This window comes from Carassius gibelio, chromosome B11 (assembly GCF_023724105.1).
Source record: "Carassius gibelio isolate Cgi1373 ecotype wild population from Czech Republic chromosome B11, carGib1.2-hapl.c, whole genome shotgun sequence".
Taxonomy (NCBI): domain Eukaryota; kingdom Metazoa; phylum Chordata; class Actinopteri; order Cypriniformes; family Cyprinidae; genus Carassius; species Carassius gibelio.
In genome coordinates, this window is record NC_068406.1 from 18,361,126 (window position 1) to 18,376,618 (window position 15,493).

At 37.2% G+C, this 15,493-nt stretch overlaps 1 protein-coding gene across 1 annotated transcript in view; it reads left to right on the top strand.

The window, feature by feature from the left end:
• Positions 1 to 11,484: 11,484 nt before the first annotated feature.
• LOC127967843 (MAP kinase-activated protein kinase 2) overlaps positions 11,485 to 15,493 on the top strand; it is a 32,220-nt gene continuing 28,211 nt past the window's right edge. Inside the window, exon 1 of the mRNA XM_052568575.1 lies at positions 11,485 to 12,163. Within this exon, the coding sequence (XP_052424535.1) occupies positions 11,945 to 12,163 (219 nt within the window). The 5' untranslated portion in view covers positions 11,485 to 11,944. The remainder of the gene's footprint in view (positions 12,164 to 15,493) is intronic.

Consider the following 15,493-nt stretch of genomic DNA (forward strand, 5'->3'; position numbering starts at 1 on the left):
TTAGCTTTGGGACGGTGTGTTTCAAAATCACACGATCCTGTGCTTGGTTTACTCAATACAAGCACAAGACTGCACCTATTCAGTTCTTATAAAGGCATTTAATGAGGAAGATATTTTTATTTTTTTCCCCTGACATTTATCTCATTCTAATGTGAGCTAGTTTTATAGAGCCAATTTCGAAGCCCACCATTGCGACAGTTAGTTCAGGATTTATACGCTTGTTAACTTGAGGTGATCTAATGAAAAGGGCATTTGCATCAGTGATAAAATACAAGCACACATTACTGTGTGCCCACCTGGATCTGAGTAATAGTCATATTGACGTCTTTCATGTTGAATGAAATGTGTCAGGGCAAAGTGAGTCACTGATGTATCAAAGTTTTCACACTAAACTACTTTCCCATAAAAATGCTCCTGTAAAACACAACCCTGTCCTTATTGTGACAGTTGGTGTGAGAATCGACCACACAGGTCTAATTTGGCTGGTAAAACTGTGGCCTTTATGGAAGGATGTTAAGGCTGAACAACAGGCCTGGGAAGTCTTAACTTTAAAAAAAAACTCTAGTGAAAAAGTCTCAGGATTGATGAGCTTGCTAAATATGAATCATTCATCTGTGGTATGTGCTACCGGACAAAAACTGCATGTGTCTGCATATGCCCTCATTGCACTTCTTTGTTTCCATTCTGATAATGTTTTGAGTTTCTGTATTGGGTGGGAGGAATACTTTATTAAAGCTCAGCAATCTTGCACCTCCCTGCCCCCCTCACAAAGGCACTCATGCAATTGCGGTCTAACACATGTCCACACAAGCCACGCACAGGTCCCCACAACTGTGGTGGCAAACAGTTTAAAAAGGTGGGGCTGCATTTTAGGAACATTTGTCCCACAACCCGAACATTCCACATTCCAGCACAACAGCCAGAGCCACAGAAACAGGAGCACTGCTTGTGGGTCAGGATGGGCCGATGACTGGCACACAGATGCGGAAAAAGCAGCAATACTTCTATGATGAGGGTGGCCTACTTCTATTACCACAGCAACAGGCCAGATGTATGAATCTAATAAGAACATGGCTATATTTTACCCATACAACATAAAAAAATACTTTTTATAAGTACTAAAATGTAAAAAAAAAATATATATATATTATTATTAATGACTGAATTACAATGAACTCACGACATGTAATACGATTACTTAATTGTGAGGAAAATGTCACATATCTGTAATATTTAGCTTGTCATTTCTGAAACATTTTCACTACAAGAGTTGTATAAACTCTTAAAAATAAAGGTGCTTTACAATGCCATAGCAGAACCTCTAACATCTGAAGAACCTTTCTGTTTCACAAAAGGCTCTTTGTGACAAAAAAAGGTTCTTCAGATTATTAAATGGTAAGAAAGAGATGGTTCTCTCTGAATAAATATATATATATATATCTTCTAAATTGAACTTTTTTTCTAAGAAATGCTCATCTGAAATAATATATATATATATATATATATATATATATATATATATATATATATATATATATATATATATATATATATATAGCTACAATATATATATATATATATATATATATATATATAGCTACAATATATATATATATATATATATATATATATATATATATATATATATTCAGGTTTATTTCTATTAACACAATACATTTGTAATGGATGTGCTTTTAGATAATAATAACACTGCAAGCCTGAAGGTATTCTTTATCTTATCAAGGTTTTTTCTTTTTCTGGAGGAACTTCCTCATTCATTTGTGTCTTAACTTTGTCTCATTTCTTTTTCTATGACTCCTATGCTTTGTCTGTCTGTCATCTGTGTTTTGCTGATCTGTTTGTGGCTGAGCTCAGCAGGCCTCAGACAGCACCAAAATAGCCCATGACCCCACAGTCTGCCTGGAGAGCAACAAATGAGAGTATGCTCCTCTTTGGGAGTGTCCCGAGGAGCGTCTGCCTGGGAACCCTATATTCTGTGCCCCATTCTGACAACTTATTTCAAAGGGAAGAAAAAAAATATTTTTATGGAGACCCTCAAAAAAAACAAAAAACTTTACTTTACTTTTCTGTCTTATTTTTTCTCTCTAATGTGACAGTGTTGCCTGTCTTTAAAGAGGTCACAAAACCAACATCACTGTCCTGTGACGCAACTCTATATACTGCCATCGTAATGCTGATGTTTAAATAGCCAGTCAGGAGACATCAACACCAACTGACTCCATGCTAGCGCAAGCTATCTTTGTCATCATGGCAACAGTCTGACCCAAGATATGTTTATATCTTCTTTCTTTTTAATAATGACATAATTTTTTGTTTATTTTATATAGGGTAACATAAAAAACACAGTATTGGACACCAGGCTTATATGGGAAAGGGAGTATTGACAGCAGCACAAGGAATTAATTATGGCCGACCTTTTAATGCACTGAGAGCAGACATAGTGACTGCAGTATATACTGCTGTTTACAAAAGAGAAAGAACTTTTGGATTGCTGCCCCTGTTCTCTCAGGAAAGGTTTTGTTCTAAAGCAGTGCTATGAAAATTGCTGTTAGCGTGAGTGGCCTACTTTCCCCCCGGGCAACCTTCTTGTTCAGAGTGTGCTCCATAAAGATGTAATTGGTGTAAGAGTCTTGTGCAGTTTATGCAGTGCCTTCACGCAAATCATTTTATTGCAAAATACACTTAATGAAGTGCACAGTGTTGGATATTGTCAGTAATATTCATGTGTCCAAAAGCTGTCAGAATGATTTCCAAATTATGTGACGGTGTTTGAGTAAAAACCTAAAGTGAATTACCTTTATGACGCATTTTAATGTGCAGAAACTGAATCTGTATAAGATTATGATTTAACTGTGCCACATATAGAGACGTCAACTTACAAAACACAACAAGGGCCATAATCAACAAATAGATTTGTGATTTAACATTTGGTTTTGAGTAGAAAAATAAACACCAGACCTTGCAAGTAAATGTGAATAAATAAATACATAAAAATATCTGCAAAATGTGTCACAGTTTACACTGATCGTGTCTCTGTTTTTAATTCACATGCACTTTGCACTTTTTGCATTTTAGTTCATGTTAACGAAAGTAGTTAACTAACATTAACTAATGGAACCTTATTCTAAAGTGTTACCGATTTTACTTAATTTCATAGCTAACTTGTTATTTGTAAATAGTGTTAAATTATCTCTGCTGTATTCAGACTGACTCTAGGCCAGAGCACATTGTGCATGGACATTGTCTCCTTTCACAGGAAGCTTGTTGCTAAGTGTCACTGTTGCTAGGTAAACAAGTTATTTGTAGCCAGTGTCAGATTTCAGTTGGGAGGCTGCAATGCAGAAAAGCCTTCCTGGACAAGATTACAGGTAACTTTCGGTCTTCCCTTTCCCCTGTGGGAAGATTTGTCCTTTCTGTGGTTCGCATATACACAGGAGTGGTGGCTTGTTCTTCTTAATAATATGAATAATAATTAAGATGTAAGATACATTTCTAGAGTGTGTACTGGGTTCAACAGGGTTGAGCTTTTTAACATGTTGACAGGTGAAGATAAAAACAGAAACATTGTTCTGGGCCCTGCTATGACTGGGCCCCTCAAACATGATCAAATATTGGTAATTGTTAATATTAAATAATGATTCCCTGAAAGTCTTTGCAGTGCTGAGCAGGATATTCACCTTCGTTCAGCTTCAGGATGTATTGGGTCAGGTGTAATATCGAATGTGATCACAAGTTTGTCTGCATCTTCAACCACATAAATATGAACTTTGTGGTTATAAAATGCGTTCTATGACTCATAAAACTCTAACTAGTTATCAACTACACTTATTTATATCTTGACATTTTAAAATTCAATTTACTCCTCTGATGGCAAAGCTGAGTTTTTGTCAGCCCAGTTTTACACGATCGTTTAGAAATTATTCTTATATGTTTTGATACTCAAGAAACATTTCTTAATATTATCAGTGTTAAAAGCATGTGTGCTGTTTTTTGGGGAAACTGGTATTTTTTCAGGATTTCTTGATGAATGAAAGTTAAGAATTTGCTTGAAACAATTTAAATATCTTTACTATCATGTTTGATCAATTTAATGCACTCTTGCTGAATCAAATTAAATGAGCAAAAAACATAAATCTTGCTGAACCCAAACACACGCACACACACACACACACACACACACACACACAGTACATACAAGTAAAAGAATGAATCATTTACTAATTACTACATCTATTATTTTCTGTCATTACCCCTTGTCAGGATCAGCTAGGGTCAAGATGTCAAAGGTATGAGAATACTATTGTATTGTAAGGCTGTAAAGCTTTTTATAACCTCTCTTCTAAAACTGTGTTTGTCCATATATTGCATATGCTTGTATTTGTCTGAGGGAGAAATGATGTGCATGTTTGTATCTGTGTGTGTGAGCGTGTTTTCAGATGTGTGTGTTTGTTGTCTTTGTTTGTTGCATATGAGCAAATGGTGAAAGAAGCCCAGGCTTTCTATGGCCAGGCCTCCTGCCGAGCCGAGCAGCTGTTGGCACGCTGAAGGAGCAGCTCAGCTTTGTTCTCCTACCACACTGACCGCTGAGTGCTTTCCCGTGTCAGCAGGACTGGGCTCAAAGCAAGGCCTTGAAGGACACTATATATCCGTCTGCTCATGACAGGCTGCTGTTTGCAAGTCTCCTTTTCCACTGGTCCAAGGTCAGTTTTGTGGCTTATATTATACTGCTAAATACAATTATTTGGGTCAACACAGCTGGCCCTGGATCAGTATAAAAGGAAATGAGGCAACAGTCAGGTCAAGGTAAGTGAAGGACTCCTGCTCATCCGCTCCGTCAGTGCCATAGCAATTACAGACACTTGATCAGGGATTAAACACCCGTCACAAGCAGATTGAAGACCAAACAAACACCAAACTGTTATACTATATTCTGGTATGTCCGTTTCAGGATCAAATAAAAAAGGTTTTCAGCTTACGCCCGAAAACAACCATGCAAACCTTTATTAAAGGGAACAGAATAAAACACCACGGCTCCATCAGTATGAGTTCTCTAAATAATTCAGTTCTTTAGCTACCTCAAGTTAATGTCAGTCAGTTTTGATATTAAGAATGCAGAATAGTTTCATGTAAGTGGCGCTATTATATTCGGTTTTAGCACAAATCTTACAAGGCATCTTGTGAATGATGCAGCTTGTTGAATTTACCATCCTGAGTCCACAAATTTATCCTTTATGAAGTGTTCAGAACATTTTAAGTTGCTGTCCCTAGTCAAGCTACATTTGACAGTCATTGTTCATATACACATTTATAGTTGTGTATTCAAATGTAGCCATTAATTTCCTCCAAAACAAAGTGGTGTATTTTTTCTTTTGTGAAATGTGAGAGGAAGCTCATTTGTGGCTTTCCCTTGTGATTTCAGCTACAACGCAAGGTCTCTATAGACAGGCCTCAGTCTGCATTAGCATTTTGCATTGCTGACCACAAATAACAAGGTGTGCGTATTTGATATGAACTTTAATGCAATTTATTTTATAATTCAAGTTAGACTAGTCAGCATGGCATTGTGTCCATCACAGCCTGTTGTGGAAAACTCTATGTGCATGGGACATCTGTGCGCACTATTTGAGTTGAAGTCTAATTGGCCAAGAGGCCTTCCTAAGGGTAATTCAGTTAATCCTATTAGGCAGTGAAATCTACACTGAAACGTGAGGCTTGTATTTGCAGCAATATTAGAATGTGATACTTATGCAGATGTCTGAGGCATGGCTGTTTATTTATAACTCTCTCCTCTGGATGGAGTGGAGAGAGCTTAGCTAGAGAGGGGTTAACGTTCATGCAAAAATGATTAGGAAACACCTCAGATGGCCTTTGGTTCAAATACCCCAAGATGGCCATTGGGTATGCATGAGCGGAGACTCTGGCAGTGCCCATCCCATGTCCTATCTGGCATGATAGACACCATGGCAGATAGGATTAGTAAATGTAGCCCAGGTGAACAGCATTCAAAATGCCTGCACTGAAAAAGAATAATCAGTCTCAGATCCATACAAAGGAAGAAAGTGAATTAGCAGAGTTGGTTGTATGGAAAAAGCTGCCTTATATTTGATCTAGGACAGTAGGTTGTGTTGTTGCCTACCGAAGTGTCAAGTGTTGAAACGTGACCGGGATCAAAACAGGTCAAGGATTAGAGAGCCACTAGACTGATGTTGGCCAGGTCAATGTAAAGAAATTAAAAAAAAAGAGAGTGCTTAGAGTATGAGGCCTCTACTAAAGCAGACTGGAGAAGAGGAAAACCTCATTTTGGATGTGGGCAAGTTGAAGGCTCTAGGTGGAAAATGGGAAAATCTCTGCATTGAATGAAATACTTAACAATGATCTTCATACATGCCTGAAATTACACGGATTATCCACAATCAGCATATAGCAGTGACTTCTGTTTCGGTGGTAATCTTGCACACAAGTGGCTCTTGTAATCTAAATGCAGGATCAGAAGGTTTAGGCGGATTTGGCATCTGTGCCTAGAAGCACCTTATGCATGAAGCGATAGATCTGTAAGATGAAACAAGTGGCTCACATTTCCTTACTGCTGCTGGTCTGAACTGATCAGAGATCAGCTGAGTTTGGGAGGAGAGAGTCGACAGCAGGTGTGTGGATCTGTTGTACGTCAGCGTGTGCCTCATTCTGTAGATTGGATAGACTGAAAATAAACCAGAAAGCCAAAATACAAGGTATTTAAAAACTGCAGTAAAAAAACACTGCCATGACTAATATTGTAATGTATAATGTGTCGTTTAATTTGACAATGATGGTTTTCTATATATATAAAAACTATTATTCATAGAAATATATTTTATATTAATACATATTCATGCAATTTAAATATTACTTTGATACTTTATCTGTTTTGTTCCAACCATAAATTTTTTTTGAGAACATAGCCACAGCAAAACTATTGCAACACTGATTTGTTAATGCATGAATTGCATGAACAAATCGAGTAAATTATTCATTTATTCTTTCATTCCTGAATTAATCTGAATTTTTGAATTGATTCTTTACTTCTTTTTTTTTTGAGTGACTGATTAAAATGAATCACTCTCGAAGACTTGTCACTTGTCGTCAATGCTTTATATAACCTGCAAAAAGTTTTAGTAATATATAGGTATATTTTTACAGCTGCAAATGTCTATAAAGCTGCTTTGAAACAGTACTGTGAACAACAATATAGAAATAAACCTGAAAAAAAAAATCTGCTAAAATATTGGATGATTCATTATCGTTATCTTGGAATTATAAGGTTTTATCTGCATTCTGAGCTTCAGATTTTTTTGCATTGCATATACTTTGTAGATAGAACCTTTTTGTTTTCTAAATAAAAAGTCCCAAAATGTATGTAACTTAAAAAAAAAAATAAGAATAACCTATTGTAAATCAGTTGTCACAGAATAAGAATATGTTACTAATTTATTTTGACAAAAATGTCAGCACCTTGTAATTCCGAGGTGATGATATGTAGGTCATTGGTGATTGTTCCACTTAACAGATGACCAGTTTAATTCTGTTGCTCTTTTGTAAACCAAGCTTCTGCCAACCTGGCTGTTTCCCATCTAGAGTAGTGGGTTACTGTGTCTGGAGATAGAGAGCTGTAGTCCTGCTAGATAGTTCACTTGAGGCCCATTAGGAAAAACAGCTCCAAATCTGTTGTGCATGACAAATAGAGCATCTTAGCCGTTTCATCCGTTTGCTCCTGTGACTGAGAAGTGAAGTGTAAAGTGGGACAGTTTTTCTAGCTGAGTGAGACACAAGGGAACCTGGCACCAAGAAGTAGGCTAACAAATTTCCACCATCAGGCCCTTTGTTGTTTATGGAAATGACACAAGGCGGAGACAGACGTGTAAGCACTGTGACCATCCACACAGACCCTGCGGTGCCCCACTGACCTAAGATCACTTCATAACATTTTGTTAGCACCCTTCATTGTACTTTTTTTGGGGGGGGGGGACATTTTCAAACACTCAAGCAAAAATATCTGATTGTTTAGTAATTAGTTTAGCATTCACTCAACAACTAATGCCAATAATCCTTTGTAGGTTGTCTGCTATAAAGAAAAATAAAAAAATATTTTCAAATATTTACACTTTTATAGACTTTATTTCTCACAGTGAGCTCTTATCCCATAACTCCCACTCATATCTCATAATGTGTCTTTATATTTTGCAATTGCAACTTTATTTCTCATAATTGCATGTATGTATTTCATAATGTGACATTATTTCTTAACTTAAACTTGATCAAAATAAACATATTTTGAAGTGGAAATAGGCTTCTACAGATTTCCAAATCTAGTTGCCTAATAAATCTGACATTGTGTACTACAACGATGGTTGGTTTTTCGATGAATTGCTTTGTTCTTCTTTTTTAAGTCACTTTGAATAAAAGCGTCTGCTAAATGCATACATATTTAGATTTATTTGAATGCATTTACATAAAAAAAAAAGAAAAAGAAAAACAGTTGTTTAGACACAGCTGCACAATGACAGAACTGACTACAGTATGCATGCTTGATTGTTATATTGATTTATATTATTATATTATATATAGATTTTGGAAAGATGACGTCCTTTCTTCATAATATCTTACTCATCAAACGTCACGACCTTCGACTGAAAGTCCTTACCTTTTCGACAATGCTTTTTATTCTATTTTCCTTAGAGTATGAGGCTTTCTGCAGAACAGGGGAAATTCCACACAGAATCATGTGACCTACCAGAACAGTAAATGGCAGCTTTATTGGCAGTTGAGTTCCTCATTTGTGAGTTTACTCTGATGCTTTGATTTCACCTTAATCTCTTAATTATATTAAATGCAGAATCATAGAGCTTCATCTGCATTAACCATTGTGCTTTTAATGGCTTGCTTTGTCACATACAAGAAAGTAAGAATATAACTACTAAAGTTCTGAACTTGAAAAACACATTAAATATGCTTGAAAAATACATGAATAAAATGAATAAACTATGATGGCAAACTCCCCTCTTGTACTTTCCGTGACATGGTGCATCACCATAGAAACATTCCACTTTAGTAAGGACACTGTTACACGCAGACTGGAAAGCGACCAAGAAAGAGATCAAATGGTACACCATGAACATTTTACATAGCCTTATGGTGTAAAATTTTATGATAGTAGCATTTCAAATGTTCCTGAGTCTATCTACTTTTTATGTTAGGTCTTAATGTTAATATAACACCGTCTCTTAAGCTACAGCACCTAAATTCCACTGTCTCTTGATAAACTGGAACATGTCGAGCTGTCTTCTGGCCTGGCAGGAGGGGGACGGCATGCTAACTATACCTGAGCTCCGATTGGAGTAGCTTATGTAAGCATATAACACTTTAAATGGCCATTTCATTTTTCCATGCACAAACAAAGCTAGAAAAATGTCAGCATTTATCTGTGTGTGTTTGGTAGTCATATCGGGCTGACTACCATAGCAGGAAGTGGCTAATATATGGTAAACACTGGTTGAATTGGTTAGGTGCAGTGGGTTCACACACACATCTGTCCACACAACCAAGCCAAGTCAGTTTTCTAAAGACTACGTGTGAAACCGAATCCTTCTCCCAATATAAAGTTCTCCACTGGGCTCTGTTGTTTTTAGCTTTTGGGAAGCAAGCATGACTGAAAGCAGGTTGCCGTAAATAGACTCCGTAAATGTGGCTTGGCTCATGTGCTCTAGACTGAAGAATTCCCTGCACATTTGAAAGGAGCAGACAGGAGAATACAAATCTGTTTCTGTTGCACTCACTTGTAAGTTGCTTTAGAGGAAAGCATCTGCTAAATGAATCTTATATAGACTGTGTTTTTGTATGAAGTTTAAAATGCTGTGAAATGAGAGGAATAGGCAAGACTACGAGAAAAAATAAAACATGGGCCTTTGGTGGATTTAGTTGTTGGACACCAGCTATAAAAAAAAAAAAAATATATATATATATATATATACACACACGCACACACACACACACACACACACACACACATACAAATGTATATCCAACATTTAAAAAAAAAAAAGAAAGAAAAATTTTTTAGTCCTGACTCATAGCCAAAGCAACTGTGATCAGAGGGATTTTCTGTGCAAAATGTGAAATATTGTTGACACACTGATAACAGCCACAGGGCCCCTTAAAAGTGTAAAGCTGTGTGTATGTGAAAATGAGAGCTGTATGCTTAGTGAACCATGTGAATCTTGATTAAATATTTGTCAAAATAACACCTACATCTCCACCCAAAAACGGAAAGCATGTTTTACAGTTTGACTTTTGATCTGTTTATTCAGAAGTCGGCAATAGAGACATGTGAATTAACAACATTTTACAAATGGGAATGTCAATTCAGTCCGTAGAAGTTGCCATGTGATTCTGGTTGTTTGTAGCAGGTTCACATGCCGATGTTTTGCGTATAATTCAGTAAAAATCACACACTTTTTAGACAGCTAATGGTAGTAACAAAATCAAATCAACAGGTATTATTTAGGCTACCAAATAGCAACATTTTAATAAAACATGCCCCAAATCATTCACATAAAAAGGAAATGATACAATTTGTAATAACCAACATGTCAGAGTTCATTTGTTTTCTAAATGAGCCCATGCATGACACAAAACATAGCCGGAGGTGACAAAAGGAGGATTTTCAGTCATTTCTCAATAGAACCAGCTGCCTATTGAAGCTATTTGTGAATGAATCGGGCTTTTTGCATTATAAAGTCTATAAATCTGTTTCATAATACAAAAACAAGAGTGTTGAAATGTTCTCAAATCTGTTGTTTTCAAAGGGTGTACTAATCTAAAGCTCCCTCTTGTTATGATTGAGGCCAAGAAAAATTTTATAACTTTTTAAAAGATGAGTGTTATTATTATTATTATTATTATTATATATGTGTTTTAAATGTTGTTCTTTTAAATAATTGATTAAACTGTATTTTTTAAATTATAATTTTATTTTCACAAAGAGTGTGAATATTTTAACGCATGCAGATTGCGCCCTCTTGTGGCTATACATATTTTTCTAATTAAACTTTTCTCTTTAGATTTACACAACAGCGACACCTGTCGTTATTTGCCAAGATTAAAATTAAAACCACTAAAGAAGAAAATGCAAACTTTACAGAGCTTCCATGTAGAGAAAATGACGACAGTGTTTGAATGAGTTGATTCTCCCTGCTTTAAGCTGTTTTTTTGTTATTGTTGTTGTTGTGCCTTGCTGGTTAAAACTACTCTCCCCTTTAGGCAGTAAAGTCTTTATCTGGTCAGCAAGGTTTTTTAATTGAAGTCAACAGTTCAGCATATATACATAATTTTATATAAAATTTTCATTATTAGAACTGCACTTTTGGCGAGGAATTTTCATTAGGTGACGGCTCCTTTAAGAGAGTACTCATTTCCACCGCTATGACGTCAGAACAGTAAGACGCTGGGCTGACCGAAAGTCGCGAAGGGCCAGTGCTCGTCTCACAGAGGAGTCGGGTTGGAGCACACACTATTCTCGAGTTTTTAATTCAATATTTGTGGTTTTAATTTGCTCCGCGGCGCTTTTGAAAAGCCCGAAACACTTCTAAGCCGTTTAACCTTGAAGTGGTTTTATGTAAGTCGTCTTTTTAACTCTCTGAGCCCTGAATTGCTGGGTTGACCCTCGACATGGATATTAGCTAGCTTTGCTAACGTTAGTAACCAAGAAACCGAAATAACGGCGCATCAGAGGGTCAGTGTCAGAGTTTTATCGCTTGAAACGTAGTTTATGTGCCTTGAGTCGAGCTCTCTGAGGCAAATCTTCGCCTTGGGTGTTGCCAAAGAAAGATTGAAGTTCGGGAGAAGTAACAGTTAGCTAGTTGTTGAAGTTAAGGAAGAAAAGAGGTGGGAGATGTTGACTAACGCCAACAGTCCGCCGAAGTTTCCAAACCAGCAGCAGCAGCAACAACAGAATCCAGCCCAATTCATGATGGGAAAAACCTCACTTCAGATCAAGAAAAATGCCATAACTGACGACTACAAGGTCACTAGTCAGGTCCTAGGGCTGGGCATCAATGGCAAGGTTCTGGAGATCTTTCACAAGAGGAGTTCGGAGAAGTATGCTTTAAAGGTAAAATTGAAACGCTTATAAATCTACTGTTGTACATTATGAGCATGATTCAAAAAAGGACATCTCTTTGTGATTGTGTAATAGTAATAACACACCTCAGCGGTGTTTTCTGATTGTTTAAAGGACCGACTAACGTTACCACTCTCTTATATTCATGTAGCCCTTAAATCAGTGTTTTATTCTTCATTTGGAATGTTTTCTTCAGTAGAGTATGTTTAAGGGATTTAATAGTAAGCAGGTAGGCCTTCTGCAGGTGTTCTTCCAGGGTACACAGTGATTTTGTGAGAGAGTTAATCATTCATTTTAGGAGCACAATGGAAATTGGACAGCCATCTGTTTTATTAAGAACCAGGTGGCAGGTTCCTGTTCCAGCTGGCCTTTGATAATAGCGACTGTGTTGGGCAGCATGGCTTGGATGAGAGGGCATATAATGACTTAAGACATTCCACCTCCATCAGGAGGAGTGTTTGCTTCCTTTAGACTGACGTAAATTCCCTCGTTTACGCAAAACAGGAATGTGAATCTTGTTTTGGTCCAGTGATTGTGGAATGGGTGTGGCACTTGACTAGGTAGTCAATTGTGTTGAAGTTGCCACGTGTTTTTTGGTTATTTGTAGAAGGTTGACACCAGCATTGACCTGCATTTGGTTGTCCCAGATTTAGTTATTTGGACAGTTACCAACATGTTTTTAATTTGGAAGTTTCCACCAAAAAAGTCACATGCTTTTTACATAACCTCCTAGTGGTAGCTAACAAACTGGTTACATACTGAATTGACCTGAAATTATCAGGTGTCATTTAGACTATATACGTTAGGACTTAGTTCACCCACCCTCTAGTTTGCCCCAACATGACTTCTCAAAGGTCAGAACAATCCACTTCTGCGGTTGGCCTCTTCCCACTCACTGTCAGTGCTGCTTTAGCAGCAGAGTAGAAATGCAGTGTTGTTCATTTACTCCCTCTTAACATTTGTTTGGTTGAGGTCTTTTTAGAGACGTTCATTATTAGGGTTGAAAGTTATTTTGAAGCCACCCCAAAATAGTGATCACATAGACCGAAACAAATCTTCTTATTAAAGGGGACTACTGTAATATCCAGCTTCATCTTGGTGGGATAGGATGATTATTTGTTGAAGGAAAGCCCTGTTGATCTTCCAGGGCCACTGATGATGTAAGCACCCTGGCTGGCTTTCTGTCATCGTGCTTGATCTCTGTGCTCTCTGGTGACAGATCTGGCTCAGCCCCACATTCATCCCTTCCACACGACAGGGCTGTTTTTAGCTGCAGAAGAGAACTGGATGCTTATGGGAGGCTGGAAAAGAGAGAGGGTCTATAAAGCATGAGATGAATAATGACTCAGAGTAGTTTGGAGAGTCCATTAATGGTCTGTGTTAGGGACATAGATGTTCAACCACTACTGTGATTTAATGTCAGTGCATCAGGGTGCCTTTAATCTGTAGGATTGGGAAAAAATGAGTCATAGCGGAACTGCCTGTTAGTATAATTAATTAGACCTGATGAGCTGTCCACTCCACAAAAGAGCACAATTTTGTTAACAACTGTGCATTGCCTTGTGTACATGTTTGGGAAAATTCGCTTGTTCTTACTAGGGCTGTGACGGTGGCACATTTTAGTGGTAATGGACCAACTACCGTCAGTGGTGCGGTGTTCTAAGGCTATATATATGTATGTATGTTTGTGTGTGTGTATGTTTGTGTGTGTGTGTGTGTATATATATATATATATATATATATATATATTAGGGCTGCACGTTCTCAAGTTTTTCATTAACCGTTAACCGAGGCCCTTAGCGGTTAATACTCGGTTAACCATAGTGTGCCATAGTAACCATAACCATAGTAATTTCCGGACATTGGCCGAAAAAAAAGGAACGTCCGACAAAATTTAATCTCTCCGGTCAAATTGTCCTATTAAAACTGCCTAATAATGCCGCCCATTAACACAATCTGAATTTGAGAATAAGCCTAAAATGTATAAGGCAAAAAGGTAACAAGCAGACTCCGCGGCCGCCTCGCTAAGGCTATGACTATGTTTGACACGTACAATATTTGAAAAGCGATAATTATTTATTTATTTATTTAAATTACATTTATATCTGAATTTATGTCAACCTATAGACTTTCAAATATCAAAATGTCATGAATTAATATGTATTTTTGTACAAAATGACATATAAACATATTTTCCTATTGTACTTTGCCTGGAAACGCTTCCAACAAGGCGTCGGTTCTATTTCTAGCATGCACGCGTCGAGCCGCGCCTGAGCCGCGCGTCTCACGCAGGCAGTCGGCAAGCTATAACCTGTTAACATGGGAGCCGAATTAAAAACAGACACGCCACGCAGCTGAGATGCTTTCACGCATCCAGTGTGTCCTGATCGGCCTAATGATGCGCGGGTGTTGGCTGTTGAGATTACAACAACGAGGTTGTACTTGAAATATATCTAAGCACTGTATTGCAATACTTGCATTTTGCCCCGTCACTCGTATTAGCCCGCTTCATATTAGAAAAATGACTTCTTCTTGTGGACATTACAAATGTCTGGGAGCGCTCTGGCGGTCTCTGGTGGTGCAAAAATGTATTACAACTAAATTCAATGCACGCCATTGACGTCACTTAACCGAGCAAAATGTTTCACTCGGTTACACAATTTTTAACGGTTAATCGGTTAACCGGTTAACCATGGACACCCCTAATATATATATATAAAGTGGGGATCGAAAGTTTGGGCACCCTTTGCAGAATCTGTGAAAATATGAGTGATTTTCAAAAAATAAGAGAGATCATACTAAATGCATGTTATATTTTATTTAGTACTGTCCTGAGTAAGATATTGTACATAAAAGATATTAACAGTCCACAAGACAAAAAAAATGCTGAAATTATTAAAATAACCCCATTCAAAAGTTTGGGAACCCTTCGTTCTTAATACTTTGTGTGGTCACCTGATGATCCTCGGCTGTCTTTCTGTTTTGTGATGGTTGTGCATGAGTCCATTGTTTTTTCTGAACAGTTAAACTGAGCAGCGTTCTTCAGAAAAATCTTTAAGGTCCTGCAGATTCTTCAGTTTTCCAGCATCTTTGCATATTTGAACCCTTTCCAGCAGTGACTTTATGATTTTGAGATATATCTTATCACACTGAGGACATTTGAGGGACTCAAACACAACTATTTAAAAAGATTCAAACATTCACTGATGCTCCAGAAGGAAACAAGATGCATTAAGAGCTGGGGGGTGAAAACTTTTGAACACGATGAAGATGGCCAAATTTGTCTTATTTTGTTGAAATATAATTTTTTTTCCATTTATT